The sequence below is a fragment of the Pseudorca crassidens genome, chromosome 7 (genome assembly GCF_039906515.1).
Source record: "Pseudorca crassidens isolate mPseCra1 chromosome 7, mPseCra1.hap1, whole genome shotgun sequence".
NCBI classification, from domain to species: Eukaryota; Metazoa; Chordata; class Mammalia; order Artiodactyla; family Delphinidae; genus Pseudorca; species Pseudorca crassidens.
This window is the reverse complement of record NC_090302.1, coordinates 20,664,980-20,683,219: the sequence shown is the minus strand read 5'-3', so window position 1 is coordinate 20,683,219 and position 18,240 is coordinate 20,664,980. Positions and strand designations below refer to the sequence as shown.

At 43.6% G+C, this 18,240-nt stretch overlaps 1 protein-coding gene across 5 annotated transcripts in view; it reads right to left on the bottom strand.

The window, feature by feature from the left end:
- WDR31 (WD repeat domain 31) overlaps positions 1-18,240 on the bottom strand; it is a 25,961-nt gene extending 7,721 nt beyond the window's left edge. The window contains exons 1-11 of one of the 5 annotated variants that reach the window (XM_067743614.1): positions 18,092-18,201; positions 17,451-17,556; positions 14,425-14,521; positions 7,712-7,852; positions 7,136-7,268; positions 5,631-5,705; positions 4,771-4,915; positions 4,567-4,667; positions 3,310-3,377; positions 2,212-2,353; positions 481-643 (exon numbers count right to left, since the gene is read on the bottom strand). In XM_067743614.1, coding sequence (XP_067599715.1) covers positions 481-643; positions 2,212-2,353; positions 3,310-3,377; positions 4,567-4,667; positions 4,771-4,915; positions 5,631-5,705; positions 7,136-7,268; positions 7,712-7,824 — 940 coding nt within the window. In that variant the 5' untranslated portion in view covers positions 7,825-7,852; positions 14,425-14,521; positions 17,451-17,556; positions 18,092-18,201. The other 4 variants (XM_067743615.1, XM_067743613.1, XM_067743616.1 and 1 more) reach the window with 4 other exon arrangements.

The following is an 18,240-nucleotide window of genomic DNA, read 5'->3' as shown; positions in this document are numbered from 1 at the left end:
GCTGCAGAGTCAAGAGAGGGCAGAGTCTTTCTGAGACTATCCTTACCCTGCATTTTGACATGGAAAAATGTCAAATTTTTCAACGGGGGCTACCTCATACCCTCTGAGCTAAGGGTCTCATTTTTGTCCTCGAGGATGAACTTTAAAATGGCAATTCTTGTTCTCTTTTCCAGACATTTTGAGCATCACAAGTTAAAACCAGATGAGGAACTTCAGGTAGAAAGAATAAAAGAATCAAAATACATTTGAGCTCTCAGGAATGAATCTGTACAACAAGACACCAGGGGTTACATGGTGACAGCTCCTAGCAGAGATTGGACAAAGATTCTGGCCTCTTGGTGTCACCTCTTAACCACTATGGGACTGGACAGTGGCAGGACATGGGTGGCTTTGTATATGCTGAGCTATGGAAGGAAGAGTTTTAAGGCAGCCTGTAGGGCTTCATGTATCCTTGAGAAGCATTAACAGCAGGCTCCTTACCTCCGCTGTCTTGGTTCCAGATCTTCACCTTGCAGTCATGCGATGAGGTAGCAATCATAGGCATCAAGGCTAATGCTCTTGGTAGAAAGACACAGGATGCTACAGTCTGGAAGTGCCCCTTGTACTCACAGATTCTGTTCCGCGTCTGCCTTAGGTCCCACAACTGCAAAGTAATGACAGAGGCTGGCTCACACGTACGTATTTCTCCAGCTTTAGACATGCTTCATTCACTGATATCCTCTCCCCGGCGTCTCATGATGCACCTATTCCCTCCACTTACCTCCTCATAGACACCCTTATCTTCATCCATCCCATCCACACACCCAAGCATCCAGCCATGCGGTGACTATTTCAGCAACAACTATGCCTCAAACAACCCAGGTTAAGGATGTGCCAGAGGGTTGTTGCCTTCATTATTATCATCATGGTTAGTGAAAGCTCCAAGTCCTGTAGCACGACGGGACAGAATGGGGTTCTTCTATGACAGCTCAAGAGCTGCCTTATAACAGCCTCTTGGCATCTGTGGGTCCTGTGGGGCCCCATAGTTAGGAGCACCTTCTCATAAGTACATACAGGTGCAGACCTTCCGATGTAATGCCTAGACACTGAATCTTGGTATAAGAAGACTAGATTCTATAACTAGGGAGACGATAGTCCTGCCAGCCCACTCTTGTTGATACAAATCAGACCACACCTGGAGAATAATGCTCACAGACAAGAGCAGATGGAATTGTGCCCAAAAAATAATGAAATCACTGGACACCATGTCATCCAAGGAACAGTTATAAGAGCTGGAAATGCTTAGCCTGGAGAAGAGATGCTACATCAATAGCCTGGGATTCAACACCTCAACCTACCATTTACTAGTGTGGTCTTGTACAAGAGATTTCAACTTGCCGTGCCTCTATTTCCTCATCTGTAAAATGGGAACTATAATAATACCTAACTCACAAGGTTGTTTTAAGGATTAAATGAGATAATGCACTATAATGTGCTCAGCCCAGTGCCTTGCACATAGTAAGTGTCCAATAAAATGGGAACTGTAATTGTCCTATTTGGATTATAGATAAGCCTTTAAACTGATATCTCACAATTAGAAATACAAGGTGCTGGGAATTCCCTGGCAGTCTAGTGGTTAGGACTCTGCTTTCACTGCTGAGGGCACGGATTTGATCCCTGGTCGGGGAACTAAGATCCTGCAAGCTGTGTGGTGCAACCAAAAAAAAAGAAAGAAAGAAAGAAAGAAAGAAAGAAATCCAAGGTACTTCGGAGGAGCCTAGGCAATCAATCCCGAAATTAACTGCAAGGAAAGGTATATGGGTTAGGGATGGGATGGGCCCTCAACCAACACTAGAGCTCCAAACTTCCCGAAGAGCTTGAACTCCTTTACTGTGACCACACGTACAGTGGGAACACACTTGGTTCTTCAAACAGTCCCTCCCCTTTCTAAGCTCTGTTGGGAGTAGGGACATTAACAGGCTGGTTCTGTATTTAATGCCTTCCTATCTTGACTTTCATCACATTCCTCTTTTCTGCGACCAAAGCAGAGAGCTTAGGCAATGGTGGTTCCTTGAAAGAAGTGTCTGGAATGCAAAGGATCACTGACAGTATGCACTTGGAATAGGCCTGAGACATTAGTAGAGCCTGCCTGTGTAGCCCAGTACAGGCAGGAAGCCAGAGGAAGTCATTTCTCATCAGCAACCAAACACCTGGAACCTTGCAGTTTCTCACCGTGGCTTCACAGCCTTCGCCTCCAAAGCCGCTGCTGCAGGAGATACACTTGTGTCCATCCTCACTGACCTCGCAGTAGGTCTGAATGTGCTGCTTTGCGGGAAATACATGAGCTACCTGCAGCCCCCGACTGTCCCATAATCTGAAAGAAATTACAGCAGGGAATGGGTTTATAGTAAATGTGCTGAAAGGCACCTGTAACAACTTGTTAACGGCAAAGTCTTGGCTCTTTGCCGCCTTGGCCAGTCAGAATGGAACGCCGTGATTTACCTAAAAACAGCAACGTGAACCAGATCAATCTCAGAGACTCCAAAGCTGGCAGGAAATAACCAAACTGAATGACATCTGAGTTCTTTCTATTCTGAGATCTAATTAACAGGAATTTAGACCAAGTATCTTAATTGTACAAGTTAATTTGTTAATTTGGTCCTTTGGGATACTACTTTCAACAGACAAGAGAATATTTCTGTGTCTGCGATTTAAAAAAAAATTTTAAAGATACTTATCATGATGGAGAGGAGCAGTCATCATTCCAGAATCAGATACAGAAGATTTATAGGTCTTGGCCAACCTGAGCCATGGGGTCTACTGGGACTGTTTTGTTTTGCCTCTTGTCTCATGTCCTTCCTCCCATTTTCTAAGTAGAATCTCTTCTGAGATCCAAAGTTTCTGGTCATGCTTTCTAGTCTAAGAAGGGTTTACTTCACCTGACTTGCCTGACGGTGATTCTGACCCTACTTCCACAGGGAGGGCTTCACCAGAGGGCTGAGTGATTGAGAACATATGGAGCCAAGCAAGGGCCGCTTGAGGGGCGGGACGAGTGAGTGACTGACTCTGAGTTTACTCTGAACACGTCTCCACAGTGGGGGCTGGCAGAATCAGCTGCTTGGAAACCGGTCAGAACAAGATGACCTCCTGCCACTCAACCTCTAACCACATGATCCATGATCCACCCAAATCAGAGAGACCCCAGCACTGGCGAGGGGCAGAGGGGTGGAAGGAGAAGCAATGTGGAGAAGCAGAGTAGGAACAGGTTATGTAAGCATGGGAGCCACAAACCTTCACCAGAAACACTTTCTTGCTGCTTAGTAAGCCCACCTGATGGTTTTATCTTCAGAGGTCTGGAGTATATAAGGTTCTCTGGGGACCCAGCACAGGTGAGTGACCTGGAAGAGGCAAAATTTTCAAAACTTCTCCATACCATGTCATTCCTCTGCTGTAATTCCTGGAAATCTCGCTAAATAGCATCTCTGCCATCACTTCTCAAAGATGTCGAACCTAGCACATCTGACTTAGAGGGATTTTATGTTTTGCAGATTCCCACCAGTCATGCGCGACCTGCAGCTCCTAGGTTATCAGCAGCAATGGAAGCAGCTGGGCCAGTTGTGAGCCCCAAAATGCATGCAGGCACTCTTAGAGTGCCTGAAACCCAAACACCGCTGGCTGGGTTACACCTAAGGAGAGCAGCCCCTGTTCTAAAGTGAGATCAACGAAACCCTAGCTTGAGGCCTCACAGGGTTCAGGAAGAGTGTTCTTGTTTTGCTTTATCCCTGCAGCCCCTGCTGGACAGACATGAAACAGTTTTCAGAACAACCCAGGGTAACACGATTTTCTTTTCTTCCAGAAACCTGCACAAATATGGAGGGGCACAGGGCAAGCACATGTTTCCATGGGCAGTTGTCTTCAAAACTGGAAAAGATGACTATGACTGACATTTGACAACCACTAAAGGACATTACCACGTGAGGTGATATAATTCTCCCCATTGTATAAATGAAGACACTGAGACTCTAAGTAAGTTTCTTGGGGTAGCACACCTAAAAAGTAAGGAATCCATGATTTGAATCCAGGTATGACTGACCCCAAAGGCTGTGGAGTTGATATACCAGTTTGCTACAGAAAACACTGGTCTTCATAAGCAGAGCAAATTACACATACAGCAAAAGGTCATGCTTATTTCTCTGCATAATGTTACATATACAGAACACACAATAAGCATAAACTGTGAGCTCCTGGAGCCCAGGGACTGCGCCCTGGGTCACTAACCCTGCTTCTGGCACAGTATCTGGTCCACAGAAGATATGGAATAACTATGTTTTGAAGGAATAAGTGAGGACACCATTTAAAACTCCAATATAAACTAGTGGAGTTGTTCTCTGGGGTGGAAGAACTTAAGAGATCGTCTAATCCAATAACCCTGAGAGGCCGTGGTCTGACAGAGAGTTGGGGGGTGAGCAGTAATTAGGACCCAGTCCTCTAGTGCCTGGTCATGTGTCTCCTGATCTCTTTCCCAGGCCCTTCCTCACCCCATGCTCCCTCCTGCTGCCCTGCTCTGTACCAAGTTTGAGTTCATACCAGGTTCCTGGAGACTGATGCTCTCTCCGCACACTGTCCGGTCCCCACATCCCACAGAAGGAGGGTGTTGTCACGAGAGCCAGTGCATAGCTGTGATGTGTCTTTGGAAACAGTGGCAAGAAGACGGTCCATGAGATAGGCCTGGAACAGGGCTTTTCAGAAAGTACAACGGTGTTGGGAAGAGATCAGCTAGCTTTACCTTACCTGGACTCACAGCCAATCCAGTGACCACCATGCTGTGGCCGGAGAACTGCTGCCTTGGTTGCGAGGAGCCTTGCAAGTCCCACATCATGACCATCTTGTCGCGAGAGGCACTGAAGAACTGGCCTGATTTGTGAATACAAGCTATCTGCTCAAGAAAAAAAAGCTCCAGTGTGTTTGTTTCATTGGACTTGAAAATGGGAAAAAGAGCTGGAGATAAGAGTGCTAGAGCCTGGAGTTCTTTCTCAGGCTGGTTCCAAATGCAGTGTACCTGGTAGGTAAGTATATTCTGTGCTGTGTGATTGTCGCTGATGCCTAGTTTCATTATGATGGAGTTTGCTTGTGAATTTTTAGTTCATTTAGGTGGACTTCAGAGAGGCGAGTTATATAAATTGACATTACCATTTTCACTGGAAGCTCAGTCTACTATGTAATGCTCTTTAACAAATTAATTTTTATTTAACTGTTGTTGGCTTTTTAAACATTTCCCCAGCTAGGCTAAAAGGTTCCTGAGCATGGAGGGTTTGTCATTTCCCTAGCTATAGTAAACACTCAGTAAGCCTTCAATACAAGACCCTGTTAGCTAGGATAGGTCAGGGAGAGTTAATCTCAGCCTTCTCTATTTCCCACTCGGGCTATGAAGGGCTTAATAATGAAACAAAAATTTAGTCTACTATACCTGCAACAATAGCTAGTGAATGGTTTGCTTTGCTTTTCCTGGAGTAGGGCTTCACACTGTCAAATGAAGCCCCAGCATTTTTCCTTAACACTGAATATTCAATCACTCTTACTACCTAGAGCTATTAGACATTCCTTTATTCAATTCCAAATTCCCTCCATGATAATAATCATATGACAATTACCTTTGTGATTTCACGCTCATGTCCTTTCAACCTTTTCACCACATTTCCAGTTCTCCAGTTATAGGCCACAACTGTCTGCAGAGAGTCATTAGAATATTTTAGTTGAACTGAATTTTAGTTGAACTGAAACAACAAGGCTTTACCTCATTCTCTACCTAATTTCTCCCTCTCTATCAAGGTTTTATTGTTGCTCGGTCCTTATGCCCCCCTACTTTCAGTTCTTCTGTCTCTCCCCAAGCCACTGGGCCACTCCTCTGAACCTTACTGATGGGCTTGGGATAACACTCCCCTGGGGGAACTGATTTAGGTTGAGGTTCTTCGGGTTGTAGATCCTGAAGGAAAATCTACATGGGATTAGATTTTTTCCCCTAAAACTGTATCATACTTTTTCTTTTTTCTCAAATTTACCATCTTAATCATTTTTAGGTGTACAGTTCAGTAGTGTTAAAAGTATAGTCACATTGTTGTGAAACAGATCCTTTTTTTTTAATTTCAAAATATCTCATCCATATCCCATCTGCCAGAGAGAATCATTGTTAAAATTTCCTTCCATCCTTTTTCCAGGTACATACTTTTCTATTTTATTGTATTTCTCCCCCTAAACAGGATTTCAGAGCATTCTCTGGCCCAGTCTCTGTAGTTCATTGCTAGGGAATAAGGAGTGTGTTAGCACTTGACCTAATTAAATCCCAGTTTATTAATCTGCAAAACAGAGGATAACCCTTCCTCTAGCTACCCCTCACAGGTGAGGATCATATATATAAAATTTCATACGTCTAAGATGATATAGATGTTAAGACAAAATGCTGCTAATTAAATGGTGATATCATCAATTTTTAGATGCATCCCGATTTCAGAGGTGTTAAAATGCAGAAATGTGCATCTTAGAATCAAGGAAATACAGTATGAAAATGGAATTTGAAGATTCTAAATGGCTACCGAAAATTAGAGGCATTATTTATCACAAAATAATCAACATTTTTGCCAGCAAGAGCCTAGATCTGAGTGCTACAATAGATCCAAATATGAGGGAGAGAAAGAAAAGAGATTTAGTGACAACGGGAGGAATCACGATGCACACCAAAGTAGACATTTTGGCAGAAGAGAGGCATAAAAGAGACTAGAAGTTTCCTTTTGCTGCTATAACTCCTGTGTCTGCAGGTAGGTTACAAATGGACGGGCTGGAATAAGGATACTTGTCATTCATAAAAATCATGTGGGTGGTCTGGCAGAGTACCAAGTGTCTTACCATTCAGTCCTCGCAACGGTCCTGTGCAGTTGGCATTACTATCCCCACTTAATAGATAAGGAGACTGAAGCTCAAGAGAATTAAAAGACTTGCCCAAAGTAATACAAAGTTGCAGAGCAGGAATTTAAACCCAGTCTTTCTAACTCTAAAGCCCATATTTTTAACACTACTCAACGTTGCTGCTAGAAATGCAGGGTTCCCTTCCGTTCCCTTCTCTGCAATAAGCTGGTTCCCTGGGAAGCACTGCACACCCCACCTTATCTTTTCCTCCGGAGACACAGAGGTCTGAGTTCAGAGCAGCAACAACAGAGACGGTATCCACGTGGGCTGGGCTATACTCTTGAAAAGCTTTAGTTTGAGTTCTCTCGTCTCTAAATCCATCGGGCCTGCTAAAGAGAGGATGGAAAATGAGGGGCCCAATGGTATAGGGTGCACAGTGGAGCAAGGGGAAGAAGAGTGTGGGTTATGGTAGGAATTCAGGCCAGGCTGAGGAGAAAGATAGAAAAGGAGTAGAGAAAGGAGACATGCTGACATCACCAGAAATGGTATTATTAACTCTGTAAATGCTCAGAATGAGTGAATGACTGGAATCTGATAAAGGAAGAAGCCCAGAGTCTTTGCTCACTCTAGAGGTGATTCCCAAAGATGTAGGGCCCCTCTCTCTGTGGCTGCAGACACTACCTACTAAGATGTTTCTTATCCAAAAGGAAACAGACCAAACTGACTGTTCAGGGAAGGTCATCAGTGATGGCTCTGGGCCTTCTCTTTCTTTAGGGGAGAATTGTAATGCAGCGTAAAACTTGGGATCCCACTCAAGGGAGGGCTGCTGTACCTGTATTTATAATTGCTGTATTTGAGTTTGCTCTGCAGTTTCCCCATCACTGCACAGAACCTGCATGAGACCTTCTGGGGACGAGCTCGTTTCAGATGGCACCCGAATAGCATCCCACGTGGCTGCTGGAAGTTGTGTTCCCTGTTTAGTAAAAAGAAGAATACACACTGTTAACTGTGTTAGGCACAATAATGGTAGGTAGTATGGTTATGTAAAAATCCTTTTTTTGAAAAAGACAAACTGTAGGTATTTGCTTTCCTCCTTTTTCTGCCTCACTCTTATGGCCCTGGGAATGCATCCTCCAATACAGCATTAGCAGATAAACAAAAGCAAAAACAAAACTAATTTTGAAAATATTAAGATGTTCCCCAGTAAGTCAAACATAGAATTATTATGCGATCCAACAATTCTACTCCTGGGGATATAGCCCAACGAATTGAAAACAGGTGTTCGAACCAAAATTTATACATGTATGTTCATAGCAGCGCTGTTCACGATAGCCAAAAGGGGAAAACAACCCAAATATCTATCAACAGATAAATGAATAAACAAAATGAGGTTTATACCCACAATGAATATTATTCAGCCATAAAAAGGAATGAAGTACTGGGAATTCCCGGCAGTCCAGTGGTTAGGACTCTGCGCTTTCACTGCCAAGGGCCCAGGTTCAATCCCTGGTAGGGGAACTAAGATCCTGCAAGCTGCGTGGCCCAGTGGAAAAAAAAAAAAAAGGAATGAGGTACTGATACATAGTATAACATGATGAACCTTGAAAACATAATACTAAGCAAAAGAAGCCAGTCACAAAACGCCACATATTGTATGAATCCATCTCTATGCAATACCCATAATCAGCAAATCTATAGAGACAGAAAGCAGATCAGTGGTTGCCAAGGGATGGGGTAATGGGGAATGGCTACTTAATAGGTACAAAGTTGCCTTGGGGCAATGAAAATGTTCTGGAACTAGACAGTGGTGATGGTTGCATAATGTTGTCTATGTACTAAATAATAATAATAAATAATAATAAATTGTATGCTATGTAAATATATTCTGCCATAATAAAATAAATACTAAGAGTGTGTATTTGGAAATAATGAGGGGGTTCCCTGGTGACCTAGTGGTTAGGATTCGGGCTTTCACTGCTGTGTCCCGGGTTCAATCCCTGGTCGGGGAACTGAGATCCTGCCAGCCACGAGGTGTGGCCAAAAAAAAGAGAGGGAGAGAGAATAATTTACACCAGTAATAAAGCTTCTTGAAAAAGAGCCTTAGTTATTCTAAAAGGCTATATAACCTTCCTAGCTTGCCAGATTGCTATTAAATAATTTCACTGTGACACTTCTCTAAATCAGTGTGCCAGGGTCATGAGGTTATGCTGTAGTAAGAATGAGATGTGGGAGACAGTGACACTAAATGAGACAATACAGCTGATGACCTGACCAGCAGTTCTCAAAGTGTGGTCTCAGGACTGCTGGGGATTCCTGAGACCTTTCAGGGAGTCTGTGAGATACTCCTTTTTCCGATACTCCTTTTTCCAACTATGTCTCTGTGTGAGGCCTGATTTTCTTCTTATACTATAACCCAAACAACATACTGCAATAGATTGAATGCAGAAGCAGATATGAGACTCCAACTGTCTTCTGTTTAAGCCAAACAGTAAAGAGATTTGCAAAAATGTAAAACAATACCACTCTCTTCCAACCAAGATTTTTTGTGTTTTCAAAAGTATGTTTATTTTTCGTAAAATTGTTATTTATGTTTACATGCAATAGTTTTATTTTTTAATGAGTTAATATGTAACTATTTTTAAAATATCTCAGTTTTAATGTCAAAAGGAGGTGGCAGAGTAGAATCCAATCTACAAGTTATATAAACAAAGGCTGTTTGAGGTCCTCAGTAATTTTTAAGAGTGCAAGGAAGTCCTGAGGCCAAAAACTTTGAGAGCCACTGGCGTAGAAATTAAATAATGTCAATAATGGATGATACACTATATTCAAATAAAAAGAATTATTAAATGTTTTCTAGATTTACTTGCATCACCCCCAACAACTAACAAGGCGAGAACTAAAGAGAAAGAGAGATACTCACGCATACACTCATTCAGGAAACACCCCCTAAGCACCTAATTTGTGCAGGTCCTATACTGGTTGCTGGTGAAACAGAGAAAAAAAAGAGACCAGAAGATGTGGCCAGTGTGGACATCTGCTAGGACTGAAGGTACGTGACTAGGACCTAATCTCAGCTACTCTGGGTAATGTTCCTCTGCAACTAGCTGTCCCCTGAGATGCCAGAGGGTGGAGGTGGGAGAACCCAGTCCCCATCTCTTCTGGGGCTCTGCTTAAAGAAATTCTAGGAGATGAGTCTCTTATGGGCATGACCAGCCTACCTAGTTCTAGGAAGAACAGTCTACAGGCAGAAACAGCAGCTAAAACTCACCAAGTATTCTCCATCACATCATTACCTTTTTTTTTTTTTTGGCCGCATGGCATGTAGGATCTTAGTTCCCCAACTAGGGATTGAACCTGGGCCCCCTGCAGTGGAAGCTCAGAGTCTTAACCACTGGACCACCAGGGAAGTCCCATATCATTCCCTTTAAAAACCACAGCTTTCCACAGTATGGAGGTTCCTCAAAAAACTAAAAATAGTATGATCCTGCAACCCCACTCCTGGGCATATATCCAGAGAAAACTATCATTCGAAAAGATACATGCACACCAATGTTCATAGCAGCACTGTTTACAACAGCCAAGACATGGAAACAACTTAAATGTCTATCAATGGATGAATGGATAAAGAAGATGTGGTACATATATATATAATGGAAAACTACTCAGCCATAAAAAAGAATGAAATATTGCCATTAGCAGCAACATGGATGCAACTAGAGATTATCATACTAAGTGAAGTAAGTCAGAAAGAGAAAGTGATACCATATGATATCACTTATACATGGAATCTAAAATATGACACAAATGAACTTATCTACGAAACAGAAACAGACTCACAGACATACAGAACAGACTTGCAGTTGCCAAGGAGCGGGCGGAGGCAGTGTGTGTGTGAGGGATGGATCGGAAATTTGAGATTAGCAGATGCAAGCTATAATATATAGAATGGATAAACAGCACGGTCCTACTGTATAGCACAGGGAACTATATTCAATATCCTGTGATAAACCATAATGAAAAAAATATGAAAAAGAATGTATATATATGTATAACTGAATCACTTTACTGTATAGCAGAAATTAACACAACATTGTAAATCAACTATACTTCAATAAAATAGATTAAAAAAAACACACACTTAAAACAAAAAAACCCACCACAGTTTTCCAGAAGAATTTCAGCCTACATTTGAAAGTTGCCAGAATTGACCTCCTGACAAGAATAGGTAACCAGTGAGAAATGGAATATTTCCTGCCATATCAGTAAACAAAGGATGTCACAGTCATCAGCGATTGAAGCCACAGCCTATGGTGAGCTGGTAAGCCCAGAGGAAACTCAGGATACGAAAACACAGGATACTGGCCCCAGTATCCTGCATATCAAAGGAGTGATTTCAGGGGCTTCCCTGGTGGTCCAGTGGTAAAGAATCCACCTTACAATGCAGGGGACACGGGTCCTGGTCGGGGAACTAAGATCTCACATGCGGCGGGGCAACTAAGCCCACGTGCCACAACTACTGAGCTCTTGTGCCTCAACTAGAGAGCCTGCATGCCCCAAACTACAGAGCCCATGTGCCCTGGCATCTGCGTGCCACAGCTAAAGAAGAGAAAACCCACATGCCACAACTAGTGACAAGCCCGCGTGAGGCAGGAGATAGATGGGCTCCAGGCTAGACATTTACACCTGGCCTCCTGTTCACACTTCCTGGGGTGAGAAGAAGATGGGCTCCAGGCCGGACGTTCATTACCAGCCCCATTTACATTTCCTGAGGCAAAAGACAAATGGGCTCTGGACTACACACTTATGACCGGACTCCTGACTACATTTCGAGATCTGTACCTCAATATAAAAACCAGCAACAGAAATAGGGTAAATCACCAGACATTGGACATTTTTATGGCAGGGACAGAGTAGGACTAAACCCTGTTAAAAGATCAAGAGATCATCCTTAGGGCATGGAAAACATTGCACATGTGCAGAAAGCCTCCTTGGTGGTCAAAAAAGTTGGGGGGCTTCCCTGGTGGCTCAGAATGGTTAAGAATCCGCCTGCCAATGCAGGGGACACGGGTTTGAGCCCTGATCTGGGAAGATCCCACATGCCACGGAGCAACTAAGCCCGTGAGCCACAACTACTGAGCCTGAGCTCTAGAGGCCGTGAGCCACAACTACTGAGCCCGTATGCCACAACTACAGAAGCCCGTGCACCTAGAGCCCGTGATCCACAACAAGAGAATCCACCGCAATGAGAAGCCTGCGCACCAAAACAAAGAGTAGCCCTGGCTTGCCGCAACTAGAGAAAGCCTGCACACAGCAATGAAGACCAAAAAATTAAAAAAATTTAAAAAAGGAGGGGGCACCACCCCATAATATGTGATGTAATATGTGATGCTAAGGCTGTCCCATAGGCCTCTGGGCTGTAATCCATCTTGGAAAAACGTTGCGCACACATGTTGTAGAGACTCCTAAGGCAGGTCACGTGTGGAAAAAGAAACCAGATAATTGGCCAAAGGTAAACAAAGACCCGGAAGAATTGCCCTATATAAATGACCTAACCACCTCTTTACTGCGCTCCTCCTCATTAGGGAGGATGCCCACACCCTTTCTCTCCGGGTGTGCGTCTCTGCCTTGCTTCTATCTTAACAAACTTTCTCTGTGTGATCTCCCACTTGTTGCTGTGCTATGTCTCTAACGATAAACTTTGTACCTGTTTTTACAGTTTTGCCTCCGTGAGAAATGTATTTTTTACTGGGGGCAAGAGCCAGGGGGTGTGGTGGCTGGGATTCCTGGTTTTCATCCAGGTTACCCAGGTTCAGTTCCTGGGCAGGGAATTAAGATCTCGCTTCACACCACCACTCACTGCTGCCTCTCTGAGATCAGGCGCACCACAATGAAGAGCTGGTGCGCCCCAACGAAAGATCCCGCATGCCCCAACGATGATCCCGCATGCCGCAACTAAGACCCGACGCAGCCAAAAATAAATAAAATACATAAATAAATAATAAATAAATCTTCAAAAAAAAAAGAGTGATTTCAGTGAGCCCAGACTCTTGCATCTTCCCATACCTAGAAAAGCCCTAAATTCCTTAACTTGACATATATGGTTTTCTTTAATTAACAGTAATCTTTTGATGTTCCCGACTACCTGCCCTTTGTTGCAAAACTCCTATATATCCTAGCTCCCCCCTCGACTCCTCGGAGCAGTTCTCTCAGGGCTACTTGGGATGCTGCCTCCTGAGTTGAAGTCCTAAAAATTCCTGCCGAATAAAATATAACTCTCAACTTTTAGGTTGTAAATATTTTTTAAGTTGACACCAGTGTAGAAGCAAATGCAGTGGAAAGAACACTGTGAGTGGCATCAGGAGCCCTGGGCTCTAGCCCCAGCCCTGCTTCATCTCACTGTGTGTCCTTGAGCTCCTCTATCCTCCCCTCTGTGCCCCAGCCTCCTCATGTATAAATGAGGACACCAGATTAAATGATTTTTAGTAGACTATATGCTCCATAAGAGGAAGGACTCTCATATTCTTCTCTGTACTTCAAGTGGCTTGCACAGTGTGACAAACACATTTGTTGTGAAATAGCGAACCTAAGGTCCCTTCTAGTTCAGACATTGTAGGATTCTCTATAACAAGCACAAGCATCGGCAGACAGGGCAGAGGGTCCTCAGAGGAACGGAACCAGACATAATTTCTTTGACGTAAGAGAAGCCATTTTAGGCCTCAGCCATTTTGTGATCTAAGCCTGGCCACAAGGCTTTTGCTCTTGACCAGGTCAGGGAGATAATAAATCAGTTGTAAAGACTCCCAGTTCTGTTTTGAAGGTAAAGGTTAGCCTGAGGCACATTCTTGAGCTATTTTGCAGGATCCAAAACCCCCTCAAGCACTCAACCCCAAGACTCACTGGAACTTAAGGAATGATGGTGCTGACCTTTGCTAACCCTGATGACTTCAACCAACTAGAGCTGAAACTCTGTCAGCCTTTGCCCCAATTCTAGGCTGAATTCTCCTCTGCTCAAGCCCCTCATGAATATGCATACACCACCTGAGCCCTTTCATAAATATGCATGCACCCTTATCGTAAAACTTCCCCAGTTTTGCTGTTCGGAGAGACACTGTTTTGGGAAATATCCCTGGTGTTCTTGCTGCAAGTACTAAATCCTTCCTTCTCTCCAAGCTCTTTGGCTTGGTTGTGTCTTTTGGCTTGACACCCACCAACAGGGGAATCCAGTTTTTCAGGTAACACAAATATGCCCACAGGAAAATGTTCAGGATAGTTTTCAAAAAGCTTGGAATGTTGTATTGTTTGTAGTTAGACAGAGGTTGCAGGGCTTCCTATCTGCCAACCTAACCCATTTTTCAACCCTGTCATCAAACTAAGGACAGATGGCATCCATAGATCTAGGTCACTGGAAACTGCATATGCTATAAATGGATTGTCTCTGCTTAAAACTGATTGGATTCTTAGCTGGTGTCTTCTGAGAGCCATACTTCCATCTGAAGTGTATTCATGGGACATTCTAAGGAAAAGAAAACCTTTAGAATTACTTACCCCCAAACTAGTAGGATCTTCTCGGTGAGCTGCTGTATTCAATACTTTTGTAAAGTTTATCCTTTGGAAAATAGTCCAGGCAGCCACTTCCTAATCTCTGTAATTAGTGAAAAGACACTTAAATTAATCTCTTCTCTAAGCATATGTTTGCACTAAAAGGAGATTTACAAGGTAAATAAGAGATTGTTAATTAAAGAGATTAAGTGTATTTTCCCTCACAAAGGAAGAGCTATTCTGCAAAATTCCAAGATTTTTTTTTTTTTTCTTTTTTGCGGTACATGGGCTCTCACTGATGTGACCTCCCCTGCCACAGAGCACAGGCTCTGGACGCGCAGGCTCGGCGGCCATGGCTCACGGGCCCAGCCGCTCCGTGGTATGTGGGATCCTCCCAGACCGGGGCACGAACCCGCGTCCCCTGCATTGGCAGGCGGACTCTCAACCGCTGCGCCACCAGGGAAGCCCAATTCCAAGATTTTATAACTGCACATTTCCAATAATTAGGGAAACTATACCATAATGTTAATTATACAACTATTTTTAAAATATGCAAAATAGGATATATTTAAATTCATCATTAAATATTTTAATTTTACTCATAGTACTTCTGTTCGTCAAAAATCTTCAGAGGTGACTGCTTACTTCAGAGCTTTCTGTTTTTGTGAGAAAGGCAATTTTTCCTGTTTAAAATAATACTTTATTAAGATGAATCATAGAATTTGAGATGGAAGTGCTTTTCAAAATCATCACATATAAACTCTTTATTTAAAGATCTGGAGAAAGTGGGCAGAAACATCATTTGCTCAAAATTCTAACTAGGTAGACCTCCTGATTTCTGGCCCAGAATTTCCATTATCAACATCTACAAAGAAGAAACACAGTTTTATTGCATTTTAACAACTCTATTTTGATATGGACCATTTTTTTTTAAGCCTTTATTGAATTTGTTACAATATTACTTCTGTTTTTATGTTTTGTTTTTTTGGCCCCGAGGCATGTGGGATCTTAGTTCCCCAACCAGGGATCAAACCCATACCCCCTGCGCTGGAAGCAGGTTGTCTTAACTACTGGACCACCAGGGAAGTCCCAACAACTGTATTTTAAGAATTCAAATAGGGACTTTCCTGGTGGTGCAGTGGTTAAGAATCTGCCTGCCAATGCTGGGGACAAGGGTTCGAGGCCTGGTCCAGGAAGATCCCACATGCCTCGGAGCAACTAAGCCCATGCGCCACACCTACTGAGGCTGTGCTCTAGAGTCTGTGGACCACAACTACTGAAGCCTGCGCTAAGCCCATGTGCCACAACTACTGAGGCTGTGCTCTAGAGTCTGTGAACCACAACTACTGAAGCCCGCGCGCCGAGAGCAGAGAGCCTGTGCTCCGCAACAAGAGACGCCCCCGCAATGAGAAGCCCGCGCACCGCAACAAAGAGTAGCCCCCGCTCTCTGCAACTAGAGAAAGCCCCCCACGCGCAGCAACAAAGACCCAATGCAGCCAAAAATAAATAAATACATAAATTTATTTAAAAAAAATTCAAATAAATTCTAATTATTGTTTGATAGTATGGCTTATTCTCATAATTTAGAGCAGCATAGTCAGAATAATATTTAATTAGGTGCATTAGCCTTGAAATGAGGCCTAGGTTTGAATTAGTTATACTGTGGCCTAGGGCAAGTTGCTGAACCTCTCTAAGTCTCAGTTTCCTATGTGTAAAATGGGATAATAACTATCATTGGGCTTCTGTGAAGATTAAAAATAGCACTTAAAGGACTGTTTAAGCGCTTTATATTTAACTCATTTAATCTATTCCACAAGCCTCTTAGATACATGTTGTTACTATCCTCATTTTGCAGATGAGAAAAGTCAGGTACAGAGATGTTAGGTAACTTGCCCAAGTTTACAAATAAGTTGTAAATAAGTGCTGAAGCTGAAACCTGAATCCAGGCATTCAGACTCCAGAGGCTTTGCTCCCTACCAGCATACTATACTGCATCTCTGCAAAATCTAGTGCATTCTAAACTCTTGGTTCAACCTGGCAAACTGTTAGGAACAAATGATGACTACTAGCATGATTACTAGATTAACAGTGATAGCAATGCTGAAAGCAGCAATTTCACTCTTATTAATTCTACTCTTAATACACATATATTAAATTTACATTACAAATATACACAGAGAACATATGCAAGTGGAAATGAGTCTGGAGGATATTAAACTGAAGCCAATGATGTCTCCTGACCAGAGTGACTGATTACTCTAAGGCTAAGAGTTCATTATGTTAGATAATATATAGCAAGGCAATTTAAAACCTTGAGAACAAAATATAGGTACTTGAATAATGTCCATGTTGTAATTTATTATGAGTAGACTAAGAAATGAAAATACTGTTCAGTTACCTGCCATGGTTTGTATTGTGAACATGCACTATACTTGAGAGGAGGGATAATGTCTTGTTCATTTTTTGTATTTGCACTTTAAGCATAGCCTGGGAAAACAGATGCAAGGCAAATATCTCTTGAGTGAATGAATGAATGAAATACTAAGGTGGGAGAGTCTGCTTGGCAAGAAGCTTTTTAAGGACCCAACAACATGAAGTCCTTTAAAACTCTCCAACAACAGATCCTTCAGGCGGTTACCCTGCCCTGTCCCCGATATCAGGCCTGGAAAGGCTACAGAGGACTTGGGAAACCCTGCAATTCAATATGGCTCTCAATGTCCTTGTTGGTTCCAAGGTGCAATCAGGCCTAAATCTCTAAATCTGAATCCCAGGACCCATTTCTGCCCCAATTTGCTTTTCAAAGGCTTTGAGGTACTCAGTGGTCACTATTTTTTTTTTTGGCCGCACCGCGCCACATGCGGGATCTTAGTTCCCCGACGAGGGATCCAACCCGTGCCTCCTGCAGTGGAAGCTCGGAGTCAACCACTGGACCACCAGGGAAGTCCCTCAGTGGTCACTCTAAACATAACTCTTAGAACACTCTTTTAACTCTCCAGTACAACATTCCTTGATATATTCCAGAATATACCCACCTGTCATTTTCCATGAAGAAACTGGGACTCAGAGTCATGAGTTGCTAAAGGTCACACAGGGGTGAAGATGGGGTACTGGACCTTATTCAGCTGGACTCCTGGTCGACTGTTCATGTAAATGATGATTTCATATCCCCCTCCCTCTCCTCACATCTCCCTCTGCACACATCTAATCTACACTCTGGAAGACCAAGGAATCTAAACCAAAGCTCAAACAGAAACAAAACCAGAAGCAAGTGGGAAACGGTCTGATTTGACCCACTAATGGTACAGAGGCTCAGAGAATAACAGCGTCTTGCCCAAAGTCAGTCAGGGAATCAGTACTAGGTCAGAACTCCCAAGGTTGCCCCAAGTTTTGGGGATAACCTGTGCGCAGTTTTTCCTTTCTGGCTGTTCAGATCACAAATGCCCCTCGCCCTCTCTAAGCGTATGGCCAAAGCTTATTTTTGATGGGGGTCGGGGGTAGGAGTGGGTGGAGGGGTGTTTGCCCAAGACTGGATGTAACGCCACCCAACGCAAGGCCGGACCTGGGAACCCCCTCCCCTCTTCGGTCAGGCAAGAGGCTTCGGCTCAGAGAGAGCGACGGCTCCCACCTCCCCTCCCGCCAGCTGCGCCTTTTCCTCCCGCCTCGGGCTCCATACCCTCCGGCCGGCCGGTCGGGCTGGAAGCTGAGGCCGACGGAGGACGCCGAGCCGGAGGGCAACCGCGACCTCCAAGGTCCACAGCCTCCCGCGCCTCCGCCCTTAGCAACAAGGCGCGCGTCGCTAGGGCTGGAGTTCTGGCGAAAACC